The sequence below is a fragment of the Triplophysa rosa genome, linkage group LG7 (assembly GCF_024868665.1).
Source record: "Triplophysa rosa linkage group LG7, Trosa_1v2, whole genome shotgun sequence".
Taxonomy (NCBI): domain Eukaryota; kingdom Metazoa; phylum Chordata; class Actinopteri; order Cypriniformes; family Nemacheilidae; genus Triplophysa; species Triplophysa rosa.
In genome coordinates, this window is record NC_079896.1 from 19,917,647 (window position 1) to 19,940,819 (window position 23,173).

The 23,173-nt window shown below is 36.8% G+C and overlaps 1 protein-coding gene across 7 annotated transcripts in view; it reads left to right on the forward strand.

Annotated features, from left to right (window-relative positions):
* The window catches only part of col18a1b (collagen type XVIII alpha 1 chain b), a 42,636-nt gene extending 19,559 nt beyond the window's left edge, over window positions 1-23,077 (forward strand). For 4 of the 7 annotated variants that reach the window (XM_057338780.1, XM_057338782.1, XM_057338776.1 and 1 more), the window contains exons 2-39: window positions 3,540-4,078; window positions 4,390-4,482; window positions 5,755-5,811; window positions 6,026-6,116; window positions 6,757-6,896; window positions 7,202-7,405; window positions 7,528-7,554; window positions 7,944-7,997; window positions 8,116-8,190; window positions 8,322-8,357; window positions 8,457-8,573; window positions 8,848-8,910; window positions 9,008-9,052; window positions 9,225-9,296; window positions 9,861-9,989; window positions 10,344-10,412; window positions 10,501-10,527; window positions 10,635-10,733; window positions 10,814-10,849; window positions 11,447-11,530; window positions 11,651-11,686; window positions 11,962-12,021; window positions 13,103-13,180; window positions 13,600-13,653; window positions 13,755-13,832; window positions 13,928-13,984; window positions 14,076-14,109; window positions 14,434-14,487; window positions 17,674-17,708; window positions 17,804-17,914; window positions 18,042-18,159; window positions 18,320-18,375; window positions 19,609-19,737; window positions 19,984-20,016; window positions 20,173-20,529; window positions 20,688-20,885; window positions 20,967-21,082; window positions 21,440-23,077. In XM_057338780.1, the coding sequence (XP_057194763.1) occupies window positions 3,540-4,078; window positions 4,390-4,482; window positions 5,755-5,811; window positions 6,026-6,116; window positions 6,757-6,896; window positions 7,202-7,405; window positions 7,528-7,554; window positions 7,944-7,997; window positions 8,116-8,190; window positions 8,322-8,357; window positions 8,457-8,573; window positions 8,848-8,910; window positions 9,008-9,052; window positions 9,225-9,296; window positions 9,861-9,989; window positions 10,344-10,412; window positions 10,501-10,527; window positions 10,635-10,733; window positions 10,814-10,849; window positions 11,447-11,530; window positions 11,651-11,686; window positions 11,962-12,021; window positions 13,103-13,180; window positions 13,600-13,653; window positions 13,755-13,832; window positions 13,928-13,984; window positions 14,076-14,109; window positions 14,434-14,487; window positions 17,674-17,708; window positions 17,804-17,914; window positions 18,042-18,159; window positions 18,320-18,375; window positions 19,609-19,737; window positions 19,984-20,016; window positions 20,173-20,529; window positions 20,688-20,885; window positions 20,967-21,082; window positions 21,440-21,644 (3,866 nt within the window). In that variant the 3' untranslated portion in view covers window positions 21,645-23,077. The remainder of the gene's footprint in view (window positions 1-3,539; window positions 4,079-4,389; window positions 4,483-5,754; window positions 5,812-6,025; window positions 6,117-6,756; window positions 6,897-7,201; window positions 7,406-7,527; window positions 7,555-7,943; window positions 7,998-8,115; window positions 8,191-8,321; window positions 8,358-8,456; window positions 8,574-8,847; window positions 8,911-9,007; window positions 9,053-9,224; window positions 9,297-9,860; window positions 9,990-10,343; window positions 10,413-10,500; window positions 10,528-10,634; window positions 10,734-10,813; window positions 10,850-11,446; window positions 11,531-11,650; window positions 11,687-11,961; window positions 12,022-13,102; window positions 13,181-13,599; window positions 13,654-13,754; window positions 13,833-13,927; window positions 13,985-14,075; window positions 14,110-14,433; window positions 14,488-17,673; window positions 17,709-17,803; window positions 17,915-18,041; window positions 18,160-18,319; window positions 18,376-19,608; window positions 19,738-19,983; window positions 20,017-20,172; window positions 20,530-20,687; window positions 20,886-20,966; window positions 21,083-21,439) is intronic. The other 3 variants (XM_057338781.1, XM_057338779.1, XM_057338777.1) reach the window with 2 other exon arrangements.
* Window positions 23,078-23,173: the final 96 nt, after the last annotated feature.

Here is a 23,173-nt window from a genome sequence, read left to right on the forward strand (position 1 = left end):
AAAACTAGTGGAGGGAACAGAAAAATATTGTAAAATGTACTTATGTAAAAACTACAGATTTAAACTCCAGATCTCTATTACAAGCAACACTAACAGCATATATGGTTAATATTCGTCATTAACGTCTGTTAAATCAATATTATGAAACAAAGGTGCTTTCTTTTTTTTCTAAAATATGTAGCTACTAACAAACAAACCCATTTTTAAAAAATCCTGTAAAAAACAGTAATATTCTGGCAGCCGGGGCGCCAGAAAATAAAGTATAATAACTTTTTTGCAATGTAAAATTACAAATTTTCATGTAAAATTTTAATTTCTGTAATTATATTGTTTTTAACCACACTTAAAAAATACGTAAATAATGTGTTAAAAAACAATAATACATTTTTTGTCAAATTACTGTTTTTTAAAGATCTATGAAAAAAGAAAAACATGATCATAAATATGAATAAATAAACATTTCTGAGGCTAAAAAAAAATTATCACTTCATTTATTTTTTTTAATAAACATTGAGTTTTGCTTTGTCCACCGTTCTTTAATAATTCATCAAAAACATTTTCCAACCTTGTCAGGCACTGTTTAATGGGAGTCCATTGATCATTTTCAGTAATAATAGTAGTTTTCTGCTGGTCATTTTCTTAAGTAACTACTTAAGAACTTTTTGTCTTATCTTTTTGGGAAGCATGGAGCATGAACGTCTATCTTAATTTGGTCTCTTGAGGGTCTCTTGTGCTATCAGTTCCCAGGACCCTCTGGTTGCCATCTACTATACTATCATTTTAGTCTTAATAACCCATCCAGCTGTAAGGGATCTGTCGACCTTAATGTCATTTATGAAAATAAGCACTTTTTATTTGTATGTAATTTGGTGCTTTTTATAGATGTTTCGTTTTTACGGCTGTCCATATGGTTATATATTAATTTAAATATTAACATTACATTCATTTTGTATCACCCTTTACTGTATTAGGTGTTACTCTAGAAGCTTATTTTTGTATGTAGTGTCATCCTATCACATGTTTTCTACACATGTTGGGGAATGTCTGATACACCAGTTGCCATTAATCTTTTGAAGCCCAAGGGACAAATAATTATCAGCACATTCAAATGAATTACAACTCTGCACATGCACCATGGGAACAATTCCTGAACATCTTTTTAACAGCAAGAAATTTGAGAATTTTTTTATAGTCTGTTAGTTTACATGGCATCAACACTAGTTTACTATTTAGTAGTTTCGTGAAAAATAGGTTTTGCTTGTGTTTTTAGTTTATTAAAATAATTAAGCTCTTCTTTAACTACTTACTACGATTATAACGTCTTGTGTTAATGTTTATGGGACATCATTTAATGAATGACACTGCAATGACATCACACTCTCTTACTATGTAATCTACTCTCTCACTCGTGTAGTTTAAAGTCCAGACTTTAGTTAACTGTATAGATGGCTCCACCTTCATTTTACTGTACATGAACAGGTGGCAGGTCCATCAGGATTGTGTTTGGGATGTGTGAGGTGGGATGCAGAAGCAAGTGGGAACATCTGGACTAAATAATGGGCCAGCTATACTCCCATAATCCCCTGTGTGAGTGTTTTGAAACATGGTGACAGATAAACACAAGAATGAACTGAATGTTGGCCGAGTGGGTGAGTGACTGAACAGCCGTGGCAAATGGGGATCATGGTGTAGTGTGGAAAAGTTGCTGATCTGCCACTGCTGTCGAAACATGACCCGGGAACTGGATATCCCGTTCCCACAGTCAGATGTGCTAGCCCAGTTCGGCCCAAATCGGACTTGCGATTTTTATTTAAGATGTCGCTTTCAAGTATACAGCTGTGTAGTACACACTATTTTGCATTTTATCCAATGTCAGGCAAGTATGCTGATGTTCAGATTCGCCTGTGGTGTCTGAGCGACGCAGCTGTGTAATATTTGGAACAACAGCACAATTTCCAATGTTGTATATCACTAAAGTACAGACTGACAGACAGAAGTTTTTAAATTTACTTAAAAAATGTGTGCAAAGGTAAATCCAATTTGTTTTTTTTCAGTGGACACATGTACTGTAATCTAAATTGTGTTTATCATAAGGTTTTCTTGAAATGTTTGTAAATTTATATAATCATCACAACTATTTTATTTTCAAGCATGGAAAATATAACCCATGCCAGGCACTCAATATGCCTCAGTATCTCTGAATGCTTCTGCTTATTGCTTGAGGAAAAAAATGTTTGATTATAGAGTTTACAGTCAAACGTGAATAAATGGAGAATATGGTGAAAACTTGCACCCTTGCAAAATATGTTTGGACATTGCCCCAAAAACAGGAAACCCTTTGCCCCCATTGTTCCCCCTTTTCCTCTGGAAAGGGGATGAGGTAGTCTACTGCAAAAAATAGAAGTCTTGCTATAGTTTTTGGCCCAAGGCGGCACCGCAGAAAACAGATGGTGATAATGGCTTCTTGCTGTCCAGAGACATTGACTGTGGCGTAAACCAATGTCTTTTTTTGTTAGGATGGAGGCCACTGGAGATCTGCTCACATTAGGCTTAACTCTTATACAATGTAAAAAAATCCTGTGAAAAAACTTTTCTGGCATCTGGGGCACCAGAAATAAACTGTAAAATAACAGTTTTTCCCTGAAAAATGACATCACTACTCTCATCTCACCCAGGGCTGGACTGGGTCTGAAAATCGGCCCTGGCATTTTTAGGCCCGCATCGTACCTCCACCGAATCTGTTGACGGGGGAGGGGGGGTGGATGCATGCATACATGTCTTTTGCATTCGCGTTGCGTGCATTCGCATTTATAATACGTCCGTCTAAGCGGCCAATGCCTCCATTACGGCCCCATACGTTAGTGGCAAACGCGTCCGCCTCCGGCCCCAAGCCTCTTCAAGATAGCTATGTATAATTAAGTGAACTGCAAATTGCTTTTTTTTGTGCTTGCCACTATGCCATTCACATCATGTCATTTCAGACATGCATTTGATAATATAATTTAACTATACTGTAGTTAAAAAAAGTTTGAAATAACCTTTGTTAGGTTTAAAACTTTTAAATTAGACCTTCGAGTATTATCTGAAAAGTTTGGTCAAATGTCTGTGATCTGAATATAGTCAGATCCCTTAATTCCTCTGCGAACCATGAGAAAGCAAAACTCTTAAAATTCACATAATCAACATTCTAAATTTAGTCTTAATTCTCCCAGGGCGTACTGTAATGCACCCTCAGAGCTTTGTTCCACTGTATCTTACTATTTTTCCCTAGCTTGGGTGGACTTGGGGTGAAGTCCTCTTAGTCTGAGACCAAGACAAAAAACGATTTTTTGCCCTTAGAGAGTAGCAATGTCATGTTTATTTTAACTATAGTTGTTTTACAAAAGAATATCTTATATTGCCTCTTCTCACGCTATTTAAGGATGCTGGGAGCTCATTAGTAGTAACTGGATGTAGACAGAGACCAAAATCACCAAATGATACATTAACTCTTGCAAAACTTAACACACAAACTGATTCTGCGTATTTTGTGTCCATAGAAGAAAGTGGAATCACTCTGCTGCAACTTATTGGGGACACACCACCACACATCCCCTGGGTGCTCGGCCCAAATGGTCAAACTGCATATGTTTTTAATAAGGACACCAATTCAAGGCAGATGGCACGTGCCCACCTTCCCAGTACCTTTTATCGAGACTTCTCAATCGTGTTCCACTTGAAGCCCACTTCTGACGATGCCGGGGTGATCTTCTCCATCACCGATTCCGACCAACAGATCATGTATGTAGGGGTCAAGCTCTCGGCTGTGGAGGACGGCAAAAGGAAAGTTCTTTTTTATTACACGGAGCCTGATTCGGATGAATCTAGAGAGGTGGCCAGCTTTGAGGTGCCACACCAGCCTGATGAGTGGAGCCGTTTCTCTTTGGCTGTTAGCCTGGATCAGTTGTCTTTCTATGATGACTGTGATTCTGAGCCCAAAGTGGTCAAGTTTGAGCGCTCACCTGATGATATGAAGATTGAGGCAGACACTGGCATCTTTGTGGGACAGGGTGGGACTGCTGACCCGGACAAATTTCAGGTATTGTCGGGGCATTAACCAAAGGGCATTGGCTATCTCATATATTAACAACATTCGTGCACTTTCATATAAAGTGAAGTTGAATGTTTCTAAAAAACGATCTAATATTGCGTATTGTTTTGTATTTGTGTTATATGTGTGTGTACAAAGTCAAACATGTCAACAACAATTTAGATGGTCCTGGTTAGAAAACACTTTCATATAGCCAAACGGTTAATGTTAACAGTTAGTGTATGTGTTCAGAAAATAAAAATCTATTAGATGTCCATAATAATATAATGAAATAAACCTTTGTGTGTATGCTTCTCTAGGGTCTGATCTCAGAGTTGAGGGTGGTTGGTAACCCAAGAGTTGCTCAGCATCATTGTGATGAAGCAGACGATGATGATGATGATGATGATTATGTAAGCTGCAAAATCTTTTGTTTCATTTTTAAGTTCTCAAACAAGTCCAATACTTAATACTTGAATATCATTCTATTAGTATCCAAAAAAGAATTTTGGGAGAATTTCGAGAATTAAGATTCTGACTTTTTTTAAAGGACTTGATCTTGAAATCATGTTATGTGTGGATTGAGAAATGCGCATGATACTATTTTTGAGAATTGTTACATTCTGGAATCAGTATTATTTATATTTTCAGGAAACATATGACAGGAGAGCATTGCTTCTATTAACCCTTGTGTGGTGTTCATATTTTTGTTACACAGCCGGTGTTGGTGGGTCTAGTGCAGTGGTTCTCAAACTGGGGGCCCCAAGATGGATCCAGGGGGCCACAGATTTTGTGGCATTTTATGAAATATGGAAATTTATCATAGATTTTATGCAATCAAACATCAGAAAAATGACACCACCAACCAAAAGAATTGAGGTTCCAGCATTGTATAACTGAATGTTTTTGGTTTAATTAAAATTCTAAGTTTAAGATTATACGTCTTTATATGGGGGGCCGCAAAGCGATGCACTTAACACAAAGGGGGCCTTACAATGAAAAAGTTTGAGAACCACTGGTCTAGTGGACCCGCGGCAGTTTTGGGTTTTTAATTCAACACAATCAAACACTTTATGTTAAAATAATTAAAAGATGTGTACTTCATCCCAATTACAAGCAATCTAAAGAGCATATATGGTTAATATTTGCCCTGTACCTTTGTTAGATCACATTTATGAATTGAAGTGCTCCACGTTTTTTTTGCGGGAACGGCAGGGGCAGAAACAGAAAACACTGACACACAATCTCTCACACAGAAACACACACATACATACTAAAAGGAGCCCCAGACATGAAGAGGACACAACGATGGTACACAGAACCTACAGTTTCCACAATTTTATAAGCCCTGGGTCCAGTGGACCTGAACATCCTGCATGTAATATAAATGTGTAGGGGGGTTTACACTGTGTGGTCATTGAATATTTGTCCTGATATACTGTATGTTCTTCACAGAAAGTAAGCCAAGGCCGATGAGTTTGTATTTGAAAAATTAATTGTATCATTTTTCTTTCGAATAAAAATGAAAATGGGTCCCACAGATCCGAACACCATACAAGGTTAAAAAAAATACACTATTGACTCGTTGCACTGACATAAATTATGGATATCTGTAAGATGTCTGATATAACTAAATATTCATAGTTGTTGTGAGGAAAAAAGTCAATGCTTGTCATTATTTTTAGGGTTCAGGGGGCAGTGGAAGTGGAATGGTGGACACAAAAGAGAAAGGATACAACGCAGTATGTATTATAGACTTCTGTTTTTCTATCTCTTTCTTTTGTATTTTATATTTTATTATTATCAGTATCAAACAAGTTAATCTTAAATACTGTGAATAAGTACTGTTGTTAGGTAGTTTTTAAAATAACTTTTAATGCCCATCACAAAATATGTCCTTGACTTGATCAACTTGTTCTGTTGAAGACATTTTATCTGTTTTCCATTTCAAAAAAGGCCTCAGTTTTGCAGCCCCTGCCTCCACCACCTGTTTCTACGATGAAACGCAAGCCTAAGCTTGACATAGATGATCATCAGAAAGAGACAGGTGTGTAAATTACTCGTATTACAAATTACTCACATAAAAATGTCTGATCTTCAGTCTAACTCTGATATCTGATCTTCATCTAACTCACCAATATAGGCAATTATTCATTATATAATAAATATTCATATAATATTCAGTGAATAAATATTCACTGCTGACTGCAGTGATGGCAGCAAACTCACTCTCAACACCTACTGTAGCCTATTCTGGATTTTAACTCGCTGTTGAATGCATTCTGAAAAACAATTTGAAATAAAAACAACAATGATAATAATAATTTTGCGGCATAAATTATATTTGTTTAGTGAGATAGCAATAGTAACAATCTGCTATCTATATACATATGGCGCCATCTTTTGACATGTACATGACACTACAATGGGGTTGCTTAAAGGGATAGTTCACCTTCAAAATGAAAATTCTCTCATTATTTACATAACCTCTTGTCATTTCAAACCTGTATGACTTTCTTTTTTCTGCAGAACACAAAAGAAGACATTTTGAAAAATGTTGGTAACAGAAAACCGGTGGACCCCGTTGACTTGCATTGGTTTTGTGTCCATACGATAGAAGTCAAAGGGGACCAACGGTTGCATATTAGATGGTCTTTGTCTAAGATGACTCCATAATATTTTGCCAGGTGTCTCTGATACTAAAGGAAATAAAGGGACAAAGGGAAAGAAGGAGGACCAAGAAGACCCGGGCCTTAAAGGGCCAAAGGATGACTTGTCAGCTCATGAGACTTCAATCTCTAGCACAGACGGACCCCGTAGAGAAAAGGTGCTGCTGTGTTTTTGTTTCTTTGATAGTTTCAGACAGCATGCATAACAGATTGAAATAGAAAAGAAGTCAAATAGACCATTGGATCACTTACATGGTTAATAATAAGAGGAGGCTGGATAAGCAATTTTCATAGTAAATGATGCATAAACTGAAGTGGTTTGTAGAGGTGATGTGTACATGCTTCATATAGTGACAGGTATGTTAATCTGTGTCATTTTGCTTCTTTAGGGTAGTCATAGAGAAAAAAGGAATGAAGATATAGAGTTATGTTGTTAAGAGCTGTTGTCCATTTCTCTGTATAGGATACAACTGGGTCTGGATATCCTGGCACTAAAGGTGATCGTGGACCTCCAGGGCCACCTGGGCCTCCTGGACCCCAGGGTCCATTAACAGAATTGGTAGACACCGGGGACGAAAAAGTGTTGAAGGTGCAGGGTCTAATGGGCCCATCTGGACCACCAGGACCAGAGGGACCATCCGGTCCCCGTGGCCCCCAGGGGAAATCAGTGAGTATTGTAAACGTCCTTTGACATCCAAAAATGACACAAAAAAAGAATCAAATAAGAGATTGGCCATCATGTGTGTGTAGTAAAAGATCTAAACAGGGTTCTGTTTTTATTTTGTATAGGGTGATCCAGGAAAGGAGGGCAAACCTGTGAGTGTTCGAGACAGTTATTTACAGTGTTTGTTGATTAGTAATAGTGTGTGAAGTTGTGTGTAATTTTGTTATTATTATTTTTTTATTTAATTAATAATTTATATAATAATTTAATATTTTATTTTTGAATATTTTTCATTGATATTGTCTTATTATTACCTGCATGTTTTTATGCTTGTGAAGCGCTTTGAGTTACATTCATTGTATGAAAGTGCAATATACTGTAAATAAAAATATTATTATTGTTGTTGTTGTTGTTGTTGTTATGGCTATTGCTGTTATTATTATTATTTTTATTTTTATTATTATCATTGTTGTTGTTGTTCACACTAAGATTGTGTCTGTTTACACCCTTTTTACACTCTGCTTTGGTCTTACCTATACAGGGCTCTGAAGGACCTCGTGGTTTTCCAGGAACACCTGGACCTGAAGGGCAGAAGGTGCTTTGCCAGATGGGATTTAACCAATATTTTTCACGTTTATTTCATATTTAAAATATATAATATTTTTACAAATTATACTTTAACAGCATCACATGTGTTTTCCTTGTATGGTCAGGGAGAAAAAGGTCAAGGACAACCAGGCCCTAGAGGTCTACCTGGGCCACCTGGACCATTTATCTTAGACAGAAATGTGAGTTTAAATGGTCTTAATGCAATTCCAGATTGTTCAGAATACAACAGAAGGAAATATTAATCTGTGTGTCTATTTTTAGCCTAACATGATCTTTTATGTTTCATGTTTTGTGTGTGTTTCCTATTCAGGCCTTTGTGGATATGGAAGGTTCGGGGGTGCTGCCAGTATGTAGATATGCTTTAGCCAGCTCCTCTGTGGCTAGAACTGGTTACTTAAACATTCATATCAAATGTTTTTGATTCAGTATGTTCTCATGTTTTCAGGGTGTTTGTGGTCCTCCCGGCCCACCTGGACCTCCTGGGCCCCCAGGACCTGGTATAGAATCAGAATTTAATGGAGCTACTGCTTCCCCTGGACTAAATGGAGGCCCTGGGCATCCTGTACGAAATTATCTTTTCATTGTCTATTATAATATGTTTGAACCAAGGTCCTCAGAAATGAGTCATAGTGTGACTTCAGCCTAATGCACAAATGCATTCATTTTTACATTTATGATATTTAAATTATATTTATTTATGAATGGTTTTTTTTATTCCATGCCATGCAGGAAGCACTTTTAGTCATTTTTTGTGTTTAGGGCAAATAGAAAATAAAGCGCTGTTCTACATTATATAATTGTATAGTTGATATATCCTGTTTATTTTTATGACTCAGGGGTCTCCAGGTCGACCTGGAAAACCTGGTGCTCCTGGGCCTCCAGGACCCCCAGGACAAAAGGTACAGGACAAAACAAGAGATACATGCTGTACTGCTATGAAACTGCTATGAATTGTAAGACAATATCTTAGGTTTTCTGTCTGTTTTCTTCTGTTAGGGAGACTGTGGTAAGGTTGGCTTGCCTGGAGTTACAGGGGAAGAGGTAAGACATTATAACAGCTTAAGTAATGCACTCTTTTTATTAAATTAGATTTAGATCCAGAAATCAATTGTAGATGTGATCCAACCATACTTTGTACTTTGATAGGTATAATCAGATATCCACATATCTCTCATTATCTTTTTGGAAGATCATTTATGTTTTTTTCTTGTAGCAAAGCTCCTCCTCTGCTTTTACTTCTTTTTTCGCCAATTGGTTCCCTTCCTGGGAGGCTAGTGGGGCACAGGTATCCCTTATTACGAGTGTCTAAGCACTAACCGCACGGAATGTTGTGTGTTAAACGTTGTCACAACTCTAATGTGATTTTTAAAGGCATCAGTTCTCTAAATACTGCTGGTCATAGCAAATGCGTGTCTGCAAAGCAATGAGGACGACAAATAATAACATTTGATATTTGTTTATTATGAGTTTATTTCCAACTTTTTCAAAAATCATGTTTTTTATTGTGCATTCCAATTAATATCAATCAAACTGCAGTTGGTTTGTTTTGATTTAAGCCATAATAACTTAAAAAATACAGCTAACTAACACAATAAAACACGATGACATAATAAAAAACATGATTTTTGAAAATTTTGGAAACAAACTCTTCATTTATACGCTTTTATGTTGTGTGCTGCTTGCATGCACATGCTGTGCACTTTCATAACAACGTGACCATTGTGGGCTTCTCAAATAACCTGCTGCACATTGTTGTCTTGACTAATTGTTAGTGTAACAAAATTATTTGCAAAACACATTTGTAGATGCTGCAGTATTATACCCTTGCATCCCATTTCTTTCTCTGCAGGGTTCACAGGGTTCTACAGGGATCTCAGGGAAGGAAGGGCTACCTGGGCTCCCTGGATCTATGGGGCCTCAGGGACCTCCAGGATCTCCAGGACCTCCTGGACCCCCGGGGCCAGCCATCCGAATTACTGTAAGATACTTGAATTTCATTACAAAGTTACTTTACCTTGTGGCTTTTGATCGGTTTGTATCACTTTACAAAATGCTCTATTTTATATATAGTCTTCAGAAGTAGATGAATACATATATGATAAATATGTAGATGATAAATACTAGATGCTTATTTAAAAGTGTAAAAATGCCAAAAAAGGTTTATGTGAGGCTTAGGTTTAGGTGCAGGAGGAGGGTTAAGGGATTAAATGTAGTCTATAGAATGTCCCCACAAAACATATTTAAACGTGTGTGTGTGTGTGTGTGTGTGCGTGCGTGCGTGCGTGCGTGCGTGCGTGCGTGCGTGTGTGCATGCGTGTGTGTGTGTTTGTAGGCTGATGGAGAAGAAAAAGAAATTGCTCTTAATTATATTCCAGGTATCATGGGGCCACCAGGTCCACAGGTAACTTTAAACTGCTCATTCACTATCACTTTCTGTATTGTCAAATAATTGTCACAGTATTTAACCACTGTGTTTCTTTTCTCTGAAGGGACCTCAGGGCATACCTGGACTACCGGTGAGATCTCTCTCTCTCTCTCTCTCTCTCTCTCTCTCTCTATAATGTGAAACGTCCTTAATGTTGATGACCACAAATTTGGTTTATGTTATTTGTTACATCTTTAGGGCAAGGCTGGTTTCCCAGGTCTCTCAGGTCAGAAAGGTGATGAAGGGCGAAGAGGACGAGAAGGAATCCCAGGGTTAGATGGATTCCCTGGACCAATAGTAAGTGGTTGTTGAAAGGCTTGATCAAGCGTGAAATTCATTTTGTAACTTATCAAATGTTATCATTTTGATTTTCGCAGGGACTAAAGGGAGAAAGAGGATGGAAAGGTGACAAAGTGAGTGATCTTTAAAATATTTTTGGGTAAACTGTGATTAACCGCTCCAGCATTAAAGGTGCCGTGTTTCTTTGGAGGATCCGATCTAGTGACAGAAATGCAATATAATATACAAAACTATGTTTTCAGAGGTGTATAAAGACCTAACATTATGAAGCGTTTTTATTACCTTAGAAGGAGCTATTTCTATCTACATACACCGCAGGTCCCATTACATGGAATTCACCATGTTGTTTCTATAGTAGCCCTAAACCGACAAACTGCTCTACAGAATGCATTTCGTAAAGAAGTTATCTCCATTGGTAAAGAAGCGAAAGCGTAACGACATCTTAGTTCTTTGTCAGCCTCCGTAGTGCTTCGAAAGGGAGGGGTCGAGTGAGCTGTTGGTTGCAGTTCGCAACCTCACCAATAGATGCCCCTAAATTTCATACACGGGACCCTTAATAGCGTTAAGTGGATATAAACAGGCAGTTTGTAAAAAAACCTGCAATTCGCAACCTCACCACTAAATGCTGCTAAATTTCATACATGGGACCTTTAATAGCATTAAGTGGATATAAACACGCAGTTTATAATAACATCTGTATTTGTCTTTAGGGTGAGCGTGGTCCTTTGGGAGGACCTCCTGGACCACCAGGGCCACCAGGTCCTCCAGGACAAATTAACTGTAGTATTTGCACTGTAAGTGTTATTATAAAAATGTTCATCTAGACAACACCCAAATTCATAAAAAGGCTAAATGATTCTCACATGATGTTTAATTTCAGATGGAACTTCAACTTTTGTTTTTGGTTTTATTAGGGTCCATCTGGTATACTTGGTCAGGCAGGATTTCCAGTAAGTTTTAAGTGTAAAATTCTATTTCTCAGTTTTCATCTAGTAAGCAGTTTATAGTAAAAGCCTTTAAAATGTTGTAACCCTGTGCTTCAAATAACATTTAGTTCTGCCATGGGCTAATGCCTTCATAGTATCTTCAGTTGCCATGTTGGTTATTTAATTGCTCATTCATTTACTGTTATAAACTTTTAAACACAAAACACGCTGGTTGGTTTGGGCAAGCTCGAAGATTTCAGTATGTCTGCATCACGCGGAGTATTTTTGTGTTTTTAAAGGGACCAATGGGACCAAAAGGTGACAGGGGAGCACTTGGACAACAAGGAGCCTCTGTCAAGGTTTTCTTTTTTGTCAGAACTTACAATATGACATAATGGAGTACAAACAGAGGGGTCAAGTATACAGTCAAATAAAAAAATGTTTAGACACCAAATATAATTTTTGATATTTTTTTACTTGTGGGTCACAGAACACTAGTTCATTTATGCAAGTGAGGGTTACAAAATAAAGTAAACTGGGACATATTACGCCCAAAAAGTCTTCATACCGTGGACTACCAGTAAAATTGATAAAAATTTGGGACCAAATTATTCAGACACTTTGACCTGACCATGTTTTGCTTAAGTGTTTTTTCTGTAATGGCTAAGGCCGTGTTCAAGGCCGTGTTCACACTTGACTTCTCTTTTGAAGCTAGCATCTGTTCTACATTATAATCCTATGGAATAAACCGTGTTTTCAAAAAAGTCCTGAGCGCTTTTTCAAACGGCAGCGTCTTTTTCTGCAGCTCAGAGCGTATTTTGAGGTTGAAAAAAGTTTAACTTTTCTGAAAAAAAAACGCCCTATGTCAAGCACCTTTTTCACAGCTAACCAATGCCAGAGACCTGTCGTTTCCATAACAACATGCGATAAAATAAAATGCCGGCCGAACCGCCCGTTGGACCATAGTTTTGTATAAATGTACGTTTCACTTTCAATAACTTCTGATTGCATTTCTAGCGAGAAATTAGTATTGTAGTTTTTAAATATGTGATTGGTAATTGCAAAGATGCTCTCTGTTTATAATTCAAATAGACTTCCGTTACGCTGCCTATGAAACAGCTATTCAACCCAATCCATTACATACCTCTCTGTCAAAGTTATCTGACATTATCAAGATGAATTGTCCTGACACAGTTTAACTCTGAGTTCTCTTGTTACTTTCTAAACAATATTGATTAAACTGTAATAATGTGAGAAATGTTGAAGGTGTCTGAATAAATGTTGGTTTGGCTGTACATGCTGTAGATTTAAATAATTAGACATACAGCAGGGATAGATGCTAAATTTATACAACAAATAACAAATTTGTACAACTATATATTTTTAACCTATTATTTTTAATCCTCTTACATTCTATAAGTAATTTTCTCTCTTGTTTAGGGTGAGAAGGGTGAGCCTGGCCTGATCCTTGACTCTAGCGGTAACCCCGTTTACATTGGTGGACAAGCTGGACAGTCGGTGAGAGACCTGTGGAATCACTCCGATAGATGAGAATTATTTCCAAAATCATATTTCTCATATATCATAAATATGTTCTGAATTTTACATCATCCATGTCTCTACATTATAATAAACCAATACGTAAGCAACTTGGGTAAATATAAGTGGACTGTTTTAAAGTCTCTTGGCTTGCTTGGTTTACTTCCTGTTAGACGGAGCTAATGAATGTCAATTGTTCAGATGAATGAGATCAATATACAGTATGTACAAGTTATGTACATAAACATACATGTCTAACACATTACAGGGTAGCTTCTGAGCCCTCTTCCCTTTGAAGAACAAATTATAATCCTTAGAATCTTGGGATCTGAAGATGAAAGATTCTTGATTTTGCTGGTATTTCAGGCATAGATTAAGTCACATTTGTCACTCTTTAGGGACCAGCTGGGCCACCTGGACCAAAAGGTGAAATAGGAATTCCAGGTAGACCAGTGAGTATATCTAATAACTTCCTGAACCCTTAACTTGTGGCTAATAGCATATTCAATAAATTCTAGTTTCCAAAATTTGTACCTGTCCTTGATTAAATAAGGGTCGACCAGGCCTGAATGGTAAAAAAGGGGGGAAAGGCGATTCAGGCATCGGTGGAGGATATGGTTATGGTCAACCGGTAAGAAATGGCCTACTTAGTTTTTTTTTTGTTCTTAGTTCCATTTTACAATAGAGACTAATCAAAACACAACATTTATTGCAAACTGATTTTAGGGACCCGCTGGGCCTCCCGGCCCTCCTGGACCTCCAGGTTCTGTGGGAAGATACAATGTGAGTGATGAGCTAATATGTTTGTTTTAAAATAAAAAAATAATGTTTTGTATTGGCTTAGCATATTAAACAAAATGTTATCTACCTTCAGGGTTATGATGACAGCAGCTCAAGGTTTACCTATGGTGAGTTTATACGCCCGTGTATTCTTAAACATAGATAAACTCCATTTCTAACATAAACACGTATTTACAATCTCTCCCTCGAAACTATTCTACTCTGACTAGCAATAGCAAGTTATGTTATTTTAAAAAGGGGCAGCCTTTCGATGTGTCAGTAGGAACTGCGTCAATACTTGCATCAATAAACCTGTTCATATTAACAATAGTAGACATGTTTGATTAGTCAAGTGTGATACTATTTCTAAGGAATCTGTATCCTGAGGAATATGTATGCCGCTTTGGATAAAAGCATCTGCTAAATGAATAAATGTTATTCTATTATTTCAGCTGTCAAAGGAGAAAAGGGTGAACGAGGAACTTCTGGCATCCCTGGCTTGCCAGGTATGATTCTTAATTTACTGGTTAAAGTGATAGTTCATCTATGGAGCGAAAATTGTGCCAAAACTTAACAAATAAATCCAGCATTTTGCAAACAAACGCAACGTTTTTTGCAAAAGAAACTAAACTCTGAAACAAACTGAAAGCGTTTTACAAATACATAATGCAATTCGAGAGAAAATGCAAAGGTGTACCATATAAATGTACTGTGTTTAAGTCTCACCTTTTTATGAGATTCTCTCAGCTTGATTTTCTCACAAATGTGACCGTGCAGATTTTCTCACAAATGTGACGTCCAGATTTTCTCACAAATGGGATCGTGCAGATTTTCTCACAAATGCATGTGCAACTTCCTCTTACAAAACAGCAGGTGGTGCTATTGGGAATTTGACACTAGGTTCTATAGGAAGAAGCCATGAATACTACCTTGCGTGCCACCCTTGCCAGTGCCAGAACCTGAATTATTTTAATCATCAAGTTTCATTCAGCTAGTCTCATGAAATTTATTGACACTGTTAATAATAATCAGTTGCTGTTCTTAATAATAAATAATGAATTATGCATTGGTTTTAATATACAAATAATGTACAACAAACTGGATGCATTTGCAATGTTGTCACCCCTTCCACCCCATCTCATTCTCTCGTTCTTGTTTCCCAACTGTTTACGTTCACAAAACACACTACTTTTACAAGGATATTTTCTTATAAGGGAATTTTGACATAATTTTGTGTTTATATCAGGGCCTGCTCTAGGCATGGGCATGGGGCAGGGGTGGGCTGAACCCACCTAAACGTCTGTCTTGACCACCCAATGAGAATCAAAAAATAACACCAAAAATTGTTGTATTTTCTATTGGCTGAAAGCAACGTCACTCTTCACTTCACTGCTCTGGCTTTAGTTTGAAGCATGCTACATGCTACAGGTGGAAGCAAAATACTGGAAGCAAAAGGAATTTTAGACGCACTGCACATATGTAAAATTAAGCATGTAAAATTAATTTTGCAGTAAAATCAGATTCATTTATCCATTTTTGCGGTCTTATTTTGTGCTGTTAACAAACAGCTATTATTTGCTTGCAATATATAGGCTAGATTTTAACCTATTGACTTTCAGTAATGACTGAAAGCTCCATCTTCCGAAGCTACCGCTTCAGAAATAAATCTGTGTCTCTCCATCTCAAACACCCAAATTCACACTACAGGTGGTAGCGAAACAATGTGCAAAATAGTTTAGTTTAGGCTCGATGCGCGCTCACGATACCACATGAAAAACAGCAGACAAGATGTAAAGTTCATTGTGCTGTGTAATCAGATTAATTCATTCAATTCATTAAACGAAATTAAACAGAAATCAGTGATCGTTCAGTGATGGGGAATGTTCTTAGCCCGCTTTCTTTTGTAGGCTTCTATTTATGTCCAGTTTACATAACCGCTTTATTTAAGGTGTAAAACATCAAAAAAATTACTATATAATTTATACACTATTACTATATAAGAGGCAATAATCAATAATATTTTTTTTGTTTTAAACTCGCAGTCTTCTGTAATGAATGCCTTTTTTTATATTTATAAAATCATAAATCATTTAAATCCTGCATGTATTGCAGTCATATACTGCAGTGTTTGTTGAATTCCAACAAATTCATGAGAGCATGATAATAAACTAATTTTTAAAAATCTGGCTTATTTCATAAAACATTTTTTTTTACATTTTCTAACGTATACAAACATTAGTTTTGTGTTGCTTAAAACTAAATATGAACTTGTTTTTTGCTGTGTTTCTGTTTTAAAAATACAGATCATCTTTTCTGTTTCTCCAGTTCATTTTCTCCAAATAAATAAAAAGAAATTATATGAAATTTGGGAGAAATGTTGTCAGAAGTTCACAGAAATACACAAAAATGATCATTTTACCAAAACACATTTTTATCAGAAAAAAGGAAAATACTTTTTAAATGGACTCTTAATTTTGTCTGCAGCTATACTGTCCGTGTGGTTGGGGTATATGCCCACCCATGATATCTGCTAGTCCACCCTTCTGCACCTGGCAGGAACCGGGCCTTGTTTATGTCAATTTTTTAATAAGATTTCAGTATGGTATTTTGCGCTCTTTCTGAGATGCGACTCGGTTTTTAGTGATTTTTCTGCATGAAAGTTGCATTGATACATATGTTTGATTTTTATCCATAGCAACTCATATATAAAAAGTATTTAACATTATGTCTAAACACTATGGCATTAAAGTAGAGAGTTTTCTAGGCTATAAAAGATGAAAAAGCAAATAAATCTTTGTGGCAGTTGATTCAATCAGTCGTCTACATTGTTTGGTTGCCATTAGTGTCAGGGTTGCGGACAGAGAACCCAGATGACAATTAGCCTATTTAGGTTTAAAATGAATGCTGCTATTTTTTTGGCTATTTCAAGCTAATTGGACATTTTTTACAATAAAATAAACCAGCACAAAAAAAACTGTAATATAAATGTAAGTCTTAATGTATGGGAGAAGACAAGTCTAAATGTAATCTCTCAAATGTATGGGAGAAGTTGCATAACTGAGAAAATCTTCACGGTAACATCTGTGAGAAAATCTGCACGATCACATTTGAGAGAAAATCTGCACGGTCACATTTGTGAGAAAATCTGCACGATCACATTTGTGAGAAAATCTGGACGTCACATTTGTGAGAAAATCAAGCTGAGAGAATCTCATAAAAAGGTGAGACTTAAACACAGTACATTTATATGGTACACCTTTGCATTTTCTCTCGAATTGCATTATGTATTTGTAAAACGCTTTCTGTTTGTTTAGAGTTTAGTTTCTTTTGCAAAAAAGGTTGCGTTTGTTTGCAAAACGCTGGATTTGTTTGTTAAGTTTTGGCACAATTTTCGCTCCATATCATCCCCCCCAAAAAAATCTGTCATAATTTTTTCATCCTTAGGCCTATGTCATTTAAAACCTGTATATGTCTCGTTCTTTTGTGAAACACAAAATAAGATATTTAAAACAATGTCTCTATCTATGTGGCTATCTGTGGCTATCAAAAATCTATCTTTTGTGTTCTGCAGAAAAAAAGTAAAATAATTATAGAATTTTAGAAAGCACTATTCCTTCAAGCATCAAGCTAGCTATCTTATAGGAACAGTTGAAGTGTGAACAGTATTTAAATGCCACTGTTGTCTGTCATAGGTCTCACTACCACCTTTGACATTTATGCATTTAAGGTATGATGTCTCTAACCTAATGTGTTTTCTGTGAATAAAGGCTAAAATTGAGCTTAAAATGTACAGCACATAATATGTACTTTGTTATGATATAGAATGAGATGAAAGGGGAGGCGGGTCTTAAAGGAGAGAAGGGAGAACCAGGGGGAGGTTTTCATGGCCATTACGGTGGCGCACAGGGTACACCTGGAAGACCTGGACCACCGGTGAGAGCACAGACATGAAGGGATAGCTTTTAGATGTTTTTTTAGATGGTTGTTAGATGTTTTTTTTAGATGGTTTTTAGATGTTTTTTTCTTCTTGTCATGTGAATGAGGGTTATTTTTGTTATAGGGACCAAGAGGAGAATCTATTCATGGACCTCCTGGCCCCCCAGGAACGGGTTATGATGGACGCCCAGGTAGTCCTGGACCGCCAGGTCCACCTGGACCCCCAGGATCATCTCTGCCAGGTGCACACAGACCCTCATTCATTAACTAATCCCCACACAACAAGCTATCATGTCTTGATCCAATTCCTTCTCTTTTACATATTTCCTGTTTTTTTCATAACAGCCCAAATTCATAAATGTAACACCTTGTAAAACATGTTATTTTAACCTTGACCCTTAGGAATCCGTATTCCAGGGCCACCTGGGTCTCCCGGACCCCCTGGACCCTTATCTGGGGTGAGTTTTCACCAGGTGCAAGATTTAAGACTTATTATTTGAAACAGCTTCTGCTGAAGTTCTCAACCTTGGTTTCACAACCTGATTAATGTATATTATTCTATAATGTATACACTACTGTTCAGAAGTTTAGGGTCAGAGCGTGGATCATAAAGAATATGGACCCAATTACTCCTACTGTAGTAAAATGAACCCAAAACTTCCTAGATATGGGCGCTGACATATTCTGCGATTGACGTCATTCGGAGCCAGAGTCTGTGCAGTAGTTAGCACGAGGTAAAGCCGAGGAATCAAGATCCCGCCCATATTCCCAGATTACTAAATCCCAAATGAACAAATCGTGTTGCCATGCCCCCTTTTTATAATATTTTATAATAAGTACTACAACCAAACTTATTAGAAAAACACTTGAACATATACATCAGCATGATAAGAACTAAGTAAAATGACAGAAACCATCTTTGGCACATATGTATTTGAAGGATTATTGGATTTTTTAGTTTGGTTTAAGTCCCGCTCATTTACATAGAGAGGGCAGGGTTTATAACCTATACTACTGCCAACCACCAGGGGGTGATCAAACTGCTTCGGCGGGACGCCAGGGTCACTTAACTGAAATATTCCTTATGATCTTAAAAACCTTTTTGATCTTAAGGCATATGCTACAATTTTTGATAAAGATATAATTGTGGCAACACGTTTATTTCTAATAAACTAGACCTACTTGCAAAACAAAAATTTGATTTAAAAAATGTTTTTATAATGGATAATTTAAACTGGAAGACTAAACAAGGAAAAATGTCAGCCAGTAAGAAAAGTCATAGATGTGAACTCCTTTAATAATGTTTAAGTGTCCCAAGGTGAAACCTTAAGAAGCTTGTTAATGCCAAATAGACATTTTTCCAAATCTATGATGACAACTTAAAGAACTATTTTTTTTAGTTACAACATAATTCCATTAGTTACATTTGGGCCATTCTAGTTTTGATCATTGTTCTACAATTTAAATTGTAATAAAATAAAAATATGAATGATTTTGTGGTTTTTAATTAGTAGTGTAGTGTATTGGCGCTGGACAAAATAATGCAAACATACATTGTTATGAGATATTTTAATTTGCAAAAAACAAACGTTGCATTCCCTATATAACCTACTACACGTAAAAAAATATGAATGCTTGAATGTTTTATAGACAAAAATGTAATTGTTAACCTCCTGTTATCGTTTCATCAGGTTTTAATTTTAAGGACCTTCGACGCGATGGCTCCTACCACTCGCCAGCATCGAGAAGGCACGCTGATCTATGTTAAAGAGAACAGAGAACTTTATATGAGAGTAGATGACGGCGTCAGACAAGTCATGGTATTTATTAACATTTTCATTGTTGATACATTATTGAATATCTTTTTCATTGACTCCCACTGTTTTGTTACTAAATACTCTGTTTTGCACTGAAGTTTATTAGTAACCCACCATCTCTGCTGGCCATTTGATAAATGCAACATACTGTATGCACCTTATTATAACTATGTTAAGGACTCATTTCCTTTAAACATGTACCTTGTTTCTGGTCTTAAAACAAGCTTGTTTCTGTTTGTTTTGTTTTAGCTAGGAGAATACAAGCCTTTTCCAAGGGATCTGGTGAGTTTAATAAAAAATTTCAGTCATTTTATAGTCATTTTTTCCTTGATTTCCATGATGGTGTATACATGTGACAAATACTCACATGTATATATGCAAACCAGAATTCAAAGCCAGCAATGTGATCATCATCTGGCACATTTGATCTGTTTCCAGGATAACCCTGTGGCTGCTGTGGAGACCCCTTTAGTTGTGCATTACACTTACGACGACCCCACATTGTCTCCCCCACGAGCCCCTCCTCCACCAGAAGCCCAGTACCCTGTGTTACCCGATCCCAGATACCAGCCGCCACATGACACACGATACCAAGGACAGATAGAACCAACTGATACCAGACACTCCGATCCACGATACTCTCCATCAGCTGGCACTGTTTATCAAGGCTATCCTGATCCGAGACGCCACCCTCACAGCAGCCACCCACATCCAGACAGCAGACATCACACTACACACCATCACAGGCCTGTTGTTCAAGAGCTTCCGTCCCACACGCACACATCAGGTCCTGCGGTCAGTATTTATTTATAACTGTGTGTGCTTACCCAATTTAATAGCCAGCCTGATAGTTGTTTTAATGGTTTTGAAGAGGATGGGATGTTTTTCTAACAAGAGTATTAATTCTCAATTGACACTTCTTTGTTATCATGTTTTCTGTTTTGTCACCCCAGCTCCACTTGGTCGCCCTTAACTCACCCCAAACGGGCGACTTGCTGGGTATTAAAGGTGTAGACCACCAGTGTTTCTTACAGGCCCAAGCCATTGGGCTCAAAGGAACTTTTAGGGCTTTCCTTTCATCACGGTTACAGGATCTGTATACTATTGTTCGAAAGGATGACAGGGATCGGCTTCCTGTAGTAAATCTTAAAGTAAGTGTTACTTTGTCAATACTTATAAAAACATGTTCGCGGTATATAGTTTTTTTACATAGTGTACTATGTTCACCACAGGATGAAGCATTATTCAGTGATTGGGAGTCCATCTTTAGCGACTCGGAGGGCAGAATAAGCGATGACACACATATCTATTCATTTGACGGTCGAGATGTTCTCAATGATGATGCCTGGTAAGTTGGCTTAAAGGAAGTGAAATATACACATTTGCTTTAAAGGGATAGTTCACCCAAAAATGTCAAATATTTTATTGTTTACTCACCCTCATATCATTCCAAACCTGACTGTCTTTCTTCTGCAAAACACAAAAGATATTTTGAAGAGCACTGTCAACCAAACAATATTGGACCCCATTGAATTCCATTGTATGGACATAAACCACTCAAATGTTTCTTAACATTCCACAGAGGTCGCAGGCTTTGAACAACATGAGGTTGAATAAATGATGACAGAATTTTTAGTTTTTGGTTAAAAAAACTTCAACAGAACCAAGACTGATGAGATTTTATTTTCTATAACCATTTTAATAGGCCTGAAAAGATGGTATGGCATGGATCAAGCACTCGCGGTCACAGGCAGACGGACAGTTACTGTGAGACGTGGAGAACCAGTAGTTATGCCGTCACTGGCATGGCTTCCTCTCTCCAAGATGGCTACCTGCTTCAGCAGTCACCACGCAGCTGCACCAGCTCTTTTATCATACTGTGCATTGAAAACGCCTACATTGCTAAGTAAACCAGAACTGCCAAACCAAACAATGTGATTTGTGACGATACACAGTGGTTTTAACAAAATCACCATACCCCATTGGAATAGTATTTTTTGTCTTACAGCCCAAAATGAAGAGCCATTTTAAGTTTTAAAGCTCATTTTGTTGACAAATTGTGCCTTGCTACATTTACTTAATAAAAAAGACAAAAGTTCCAAAAAAACACATTGAATACATTTCTACCAGCTTCACGCATCTAAGATTTTGGAAAATTTGCCCATTTTTCTTACATGTAGAATTTAGAGGTTTGGCTAAATGTGGGGTCCAACCACTGTTTTTGGGGGGGATTTGTTAAGACTGCTTTTCTTAAACCACTGCATTGATTTTGCAGCATTGTGGGTCGATTTTGTTCCGTTTTAAAATATTTTCACTTATGTTGGTTGTTGTATGATTCTATAGGCACTGTACATTTAGTTGTTTTTTTATTTAAACTTAAGCAATTATAAACATACAGTATATTATGTGTGCCCCTTTCACCACAAGCCTTAACAAACACATTTGAGAGACGAAAACAGACAACGAAACAGTGATCGTTTCTTAAAAAAATCAAACCACACTTAATTCGGAGGGTAAATCACTGTATTGTGTTTTCTAAAAACGTACTGTATATACAGTACATGTTTACACATAACATGGCAGTATAAAGCCAACCCAAAACATCTCTGAATTATGTGCTCACTATATTGTTGTCACTTTCAAAACAGAACTGTGGTGCTTTAAAGTGGATGTTTACAAGTGCCTTTACAATACATTGCCAAAGAAATTAACTTACAAATCGTTTGTAACTAATGATTTTAGAAGTACATTTTCATTATCATTTCAATGTCTTCATGTATTAGTATTGTTTTTTTTAAACATATCTACAGTATGCAGCATTTTTTTCATTTGTATACTTGGCAACTTTTTTACATTTTATATTTATTTTAACTATAATACAATTAACAATGGCAATTTAACAAACATTTAGTTCAGTTGTTTAGGTGACCCCATTGAATCTCAACTCTGGGATCCATTATCATGTCGCTGTATTTTCAATGATACGTTATTAAACATGACCTCTAAACCCATTTGTTGTTTACTTCTGAAAACTCGATCTTCTGGTGATTAACTCAATGTTGCAGATCAGATCAACTTAACAGTTAACAAAAACATATACAGTGTATTACCCCAACCAATTCCTATTTCTCTTTACCTTTTGAATACCTAAAAAATACTGTTTGGATAAATGTTTCTCTAAGGAGATAAATGTAACTCCTTACTTATTCACAGTATACACAGTGTATGTTTTACATCAAAGATCCAAAAACTACATTAGATTACACCCATTACTCATTAGATAAAGAGAAAAGAGAACAGTTTTACTAGCACCCTACATATTTAATCATATGCAGGGTGGTCATAAATCATTTATCAGAGTACCACCAAATCAGAGAACATTTTGTAGTGCATACTACAAAATGTTCATACACCATAACTGTACTATGACTAAAGACAA